Source organism: Mirounga leonina, unplaced genomic scaffold, assembly GCF_011800145.1.
Source record: "Mirounga leonina isolate KUSES-001 unplaced genomic scaffold, KU_Mleo_1.0 Mir_169, whole genome shotgun sequence".
NCBI lineage: Eukaryota > Metazoa > Chordata > Mammalia > Carnivora > Phocidae > Mirounga > Mirounga leonina.
Genome location: NW_023270431.1, coordinates 4,878,239 through 4,884,334, shown reverse-complemented (window position 1 = coordinate 4,884,334; position 6,096 = coordinate 4,878,239). Strand labels below are relative to the sequence as shown.

The window sequence follows — 6,096 nt, the reverse complement described above, 5'->3', positions numbered from 1 at the left end:
GCCAATTCAGAGATGTATGTTTGGATCCTATGAAATGTCATGCACTAAACCAGATGCTATTCAGCCTTTTTATTAAGTATTACATTAAAGAACTGGTTCAGATGTGAAGAGTATGCTTATGACTTGGCAAATGTATTTCTGCTTTGTATATAGCTTAAAATGGAGTCATATCATTACTGCTAAAATATAGTACAAATTAAGTCCATATGATTTATTCATACCGAAAATAAATGCATCATTTTCCCTTTACCTAAGGACATGGGCAGTGGGCACTTTGTTCTAAAATAAATAATCCCATAGTAAATATTAAAACATTTTTACTTTTTAAATGTATCAGAGCTTCCATAGACTGAACACTCCAAATAGTAAAATACCAACATCAGGAATTCATGTTACTGAGATTATGTGCAGGGTAAGACTTTGGAAGGGACTGGCATGTTCTATTTATTTTTATTAAAAATGAATGTTATTTATTACTGCAATCCTTAAGACCTTCCTTTGGGTTAGAGCTATAAATCGAGTAAATAAAACTGCAGGTAGCCCTGACTCTCAGAGATTTTGCAGTTCATTTTTCATCTTGTTCCAGGCTGCAGAGCAGATCAGAGCTGAAGCCTACAAAAGTGCACCACACAGACTCCAGCTTCAGAAAGATCAGGCAGACCAACAAAAGATAAGCAATTTTTGGAAATGAGATTCACCTAAAAGCTTAGACTCATAGATAAAAAAAAAAAAACTGAGTACATTTTAAAACTGCACCTAGTTAGAGGAGACAAAGGTAGTCATCACATTTTTTACAAATACTTACAACAATGTGTTTTTTATTTTAAACCTGCATAAGTTAGAACGTATATCATATACCTGCTATTACTAAACTATGAACTCCAGGCAAAGGGGAAGAACTCATTGCCAAGTCTTTGGATGCTAACAGTAGGTCTATTGTGACAACTGATCATGTCAGCTAAAGAAAACCTAGTAACTTAAGGCAAGCTCTCAGTTTCTGCCCTGACTAGGAGTGGAATGCTGGCTGAGACCTAGAAGATAATTGGCTCAGTTCTGAAATTCAAGTGCTTGGAATCTTACCATGGGAAGTAATAATTCTAAATAATCAAGTAGATGCTTTGTTTTTCTGTCAGGGTAAACATGACCCTAATTAGCAAGTTGGCTAATAGCAGGTCTCATTTTATAAAAGATTAGGTAAGTCTGTACAGGAACACACACACACACACACACACACACACACTCACCCCAACGATAAAGTTTCTTGACCGGGTGGCTTAGGGGAATTTTAAACGAAAGACCTGAATAAATGCCCATCTCTTTTTAGGTTCCAAATTAATTGATTTTGGGCTAAGGCCATGGGTGATAGGTAGTCAGACACATTTTCAATAAAGTCTATTTTCTTCTCAAGAATTAATTAATAATAAAATTTTATTAATTTATTAATCCAAACATATAACTTAAGGATCTCCAACACTGTGGTTAAAGCATAGACTCTGGGGCCACACTTATTGGGTTCAGATTGCAGCTCTACCAGGTCTAGTTGCATGATCTTAGACAAAGTACTTAACCACTCTGTGCTCAGGTTTCTCATATCTGAAATGGAGAAGCTAGTAGTATCTATTTCATTGCAAAATGAATGAGGTATCAAGAACTCTTTAAGTGTTAGTTATTGTAAGTAACATGTGCCAGGCATTATTTAGATCTATGGCAACATGGTTGACCCTATCAAGATAACATTCTATTAGAGACAAAATAAGCAAACAAGTACTAATAAAACATGGGTTGTGATAATTGCTCTAAAGGAAAATAAAACAGGGATGAGTATATGGTATGGTGTGTAAGTTGTTCTGTGTGTGGCTCTAAGTTATTTAGAGTAGGGAATGAAGTCTTCTCTGGAAAGATGGTATTTGAGAGACTTAAATGGAGAAAGTGAGTCTTATAAATGATCAGGTTAAGATATTCTTTATTTGCTTTCTTTTTCCGCCATCTTGGAGTCTGTGGAGGCCTGCTGGGAACAGGACTCCTCTAATGCCAAATAATGTCTGGAAGGCTGTGGTCCAAGGCCATTTTTGCTGGCTATAAGCGGGGTCTCCAGAACCAGAGAGAGCACACAGCTCTTCTTAAAATTGAAGGTGTTTATGCTCGAGATGAAACGGAATTCTATCTAGGCAAGAGATGTGCTTATGTGTACAAAGCGAAGAACAACACAGTGACTCCTGGAGGCAAACCAAACAAAACCAGAGTAATCTGGGGAAAAGTAACTCGTGCTCATGGAAACAGTGGCATAGTTCGTGCCAAATTCCGAAGCAACCTTCCTGCTAAAGCCAGTGGCCACAGAATCCGTGTGATGCTGTACCCCTCAAGGATTTAAATTTAATGAAAAGTAAATAAAGGTGTAGATTTGTTCTCTTGTAAAAAAAAAAAAGATATTCTTTATTTCGTCTTCCCTATTATCTTAGCTTTGCCCATCTTGTACAATATTTTTTACAAAGGTGATGATTAATTAATTTCTAAGTTGATTTATATCACAAATTGAAGATTGATAGGTTTCGATGGAATATGCACAAATTATACTTGAAAACTCAAGGGAGAAGGGATGTGAACTTTGTCATCTAATAATAATGAAGGGAGAGCTGACACTTTCTTAATACCTCAGACATGTAATGGTTAAGAAAATACTGAGTATGATCTATTTATAGAATCTCTGCAGAAGTTTAGAAGAACTGTGCAGATTTACTGATGGAAGGAGAGCCAATTAGAGCTGCCATGGTGGTTCAGTTCCCCTATGAGGGACATAAGGAAAAGTATACTTGTCATGAGGACCCAGATTCTGTTAATGTTCCTGTGACTTTGTTTTAATTGTTGTGAAAATTAAGTAAAATAAAAATTGTGAAAGCACTTTACAAATCAGAGTATGTTCTGTATAAAAATTACTTATTTAAAAAATGGAAGATCACTTATTCTTACTTATAAGATGAAGAGGAAAAAGGAGCTAGAAATCTTTTCATTTCATGCATCATTCAAGCTTAGGATAAATTATCATAATGCCCTGCAGGTAGAGAAAATGTATAGTTCTTCCTGAAAGATAAAATAAATATCATCTCTTTTGTGTTCCTTTTTGTGGCCAGAAAAAAAAAAAAAAAAAAACAAATCAGGGTAGAATGTGCCCTATAATCATTCTTTCCTCTCTGAATCATTTTTGTTTCACTCCTATATCCTCGATAAAGCTGTAACCACGACAGGATACATTAGCCACTGAAATCTGAACAGAAGGGCAATTCCTAATCAAATTGGCACTAATTTCTTTCAGTACAAATTATCATCATTCACAGCAAATTTGCTTTCAGTGGGCTGTGCCAACTTGAGGTACGGTTCTCCGCACTTTTTTCTCTGCCCATCAATACAACCGATCAGATCATTCTTTAACAGCTATGTCTTTTTTTCTCCTCATTTTTTATGATGACCGATAAGGTGGAACCATCAGGTTTTTTTTTTTTCATTTATTCCAACCTTGTTCCACTTAAAAGAAAACTACCAAAAGTGGAGCTCTTATTCTTTATTATATTTTTTATTTAAACAGATTTGGGTGAAATATGGAAATTTAGAAATACATACTGCAAATATTGCAATATTAAGAAATACTTTTGATTATTTACCTATTGGGTCCTTGTAATATTATCTAGTCTAGCCTAACACTTTTATCTAAGAGGATGTGTGTGTGTGTGTGTGTGTGTATCAGACTATGGATTCATATGTTCCCAAATGTTATGCTACTTTATATAAATTGTACAGACTTCCAGGTGTCATCATAATATTTATATATAGTTTTCTGATTCTTCATCATCTACACTGTTGTAGTTTGCCGTGCCATCTGCTCAAAATACACATTTTTATAGGTTTATAATAATGCCATCATCGAAATAGCTTGCCAAATTGCAAATATTGTTAAAATATACGAGAAAGATGGAAACACCAGGCAGTGCTCTGCGATTCTGCAATCTCATCCTCATCTGCATTTAATTACCTTTTGTTGTTACTCAGGTGTAGAGCAGGCTCATGTGCAAACTTGTGGCTAGGAAATTTTCGTAATTATGGTTTTATTCTTTCAGTTTTGTAGTTTTAACCACAATAAGATGAAACACTTCATCTGAAAACAACCATCTTTACCAGTAAAAAGTGTTAATTACAACATAAATGATGTCGGTAAAAATATTGGAAAATTTCAGGTTTAATTAGGTCTCCCACAGAAATAGAACTGTCACAGACTTGGCATTTTGGCAGTGTTAATTTCTGTATGAGTTTTCTCCTTTAAGAGGATCACATATAGAGGGTGAGAAAATGAACGTGTCATTTGTTTAAAACATATTGTTCAAGCATGTTCCCAAGCTGAAGTGTAATATCCATTCACAATATGTTATAGTGACAAAATATTTTCAACCAAGTATCTTCCACAGAGATACATACTCATTCCTTATGCATTGCTGCCTTCTCTTTCCTTCTCCTATAATATGATAAGAATCTGAGCCCATCTAGATAAAAACAGTTCCGCAGACATATTTTTGAAGAATTGTGCCTTCTGTATATTACTTATCTATGTTCAATAATCTTGGGATGGGAATAACCACAGCCCAAAGAGTAGGATATATTCTACGCCCAGTGGAATCACAGAAGCACAACCTCAAGACTGCAAAGCAGTAGTCTTCCTGCCAATAAGAAGATCTTAATTGCTATAATTAAAAATAAGAGTCACTTTTATTAAAAACTGAACCCCCTGTTGTGCAAATCATTCTAGTAATGCTTTGCATAACACTCAGGAATTTATAATGCCTAAGGATAATACAAAATGTAACTTTCCCTGAATGCCTGCAACTGTAAATACATGGTTTGCCAGTGACAGTTTCAAATCACCAAGTGGAGATATTAGTAAGTTAAATAATAAAAGCCCCAAATAAGGATGAAGAAAAAAAGGGAAATTGGAATGCGATTATATAAGTATATTTTTAAAAATATATCCGCTTTCATTTCGCTTCCATTCCTAACAACAAAGCAATTCTAGCAGAAAAACTTGTAAGATGCTACCATTGCCACCGCACTAGCTAGCATTCAGCGGGAGCCATGCCAACGATTAAATGAGTAACCAGCAGGATTCCCCAAACAAAGCCAATGAAGTGATGAAGAAGGTCCCGTCTGTGACATGAAATCCATGTCTTCATGATGCAAAAGGGAATAAAATGTTGCATATGACTTTGGTGATATTCCTTAACTCTAAAATGGCTTTGTTATATTGTACACAAAATGGGGCAGCCTTGGAGAAAATAGGTATTGACAGCCCACACAAGTAACTGGGTACAGATTATTAAGGCAGTATGCTCCCCAGCTCCCCTTTAGTTATTTGTTTTTCACCCTAATTCTGATATGAGCCACTGCTTTAGCTCAAAACATTTCAACCTACTCCTTTCTGTTCTATTCCAGAGTATAAATGATAGCTTCTTTATCTTTGCTCCACACCCTAGATTATTCTATTTCCAGTTGAAGAAGTGGCCCAGTTCCTTCCAAAATGATGGGGAGGAATCCTCCATATTTTCATCAAAATAAAGCAGAACTGGCCCTGCTCTTCTTACCATCCAACGCTCCTATGTTAGATAAGGAGGCACCGGGGGAGTGGGGATGCAGGGAGAAGAACCATAGCCTAGGAGCATCTGCTTTGAGGGGAGCAAACTGTTCAGATGAAAGTATCTAACCTCTCTGACCGCTACACTTTCACTAGTCAGGGGAAGTTATGCTCAGAGAGAATCACTAAGAGTGTTTAGTGACTCTTGGCCCCAGGCTGGACCTTGCAGTCTGCAAGCCCACTCAAATTACAGCATGTAGGAACAGGATGAAGAAGTTCTTGAGCAAGTTTGATAGCTTTCCTTGGAGTTAAATGTGTGTGTGTGTGTGTGTGTGTGTGTGTGTGTGTGAATTTAGAATATGATCCATACATCTCATCCAAAGATCTCACAGCCGGGAGGGTTACAGGGAAATTTTTCCTCTATTGTTTGTAACTTGGTGCAGAGTGCTTGGGGAGAAAAGAATGCCTTTCCCACATGGGGTTTC

The 6,096-nt window shown here is 36.3% G+C and overlaps 1 protein-coding gene across 1 annotated transcript; it reads left to right on the top strand.

Annotated features, from left to right (window-relative positions):
* The first annotated feature begins 1,972 nt into the window (after positions 1 to 1,972).
* On the top strand, positions 1,973 to 2,425 carry LOC118017413 (60S ribosomal protein L35a-like). The gene has a single exon (XM_035015312.1). It carries the CDS (start codon positions 2,039 to 2,041, stop codon positions 2,369 to 2,371), a length of 333 nt encoding a protein of 110 aa, XP_034871203.1. The 5' UTR covers positions 1,973 to 2,038; the 3' UTR covers positions 2,372 to 2,425.
* The last annotated feature ends 3,671 nt before the right edge of the window (positions 2,426 to 6,096 follow it).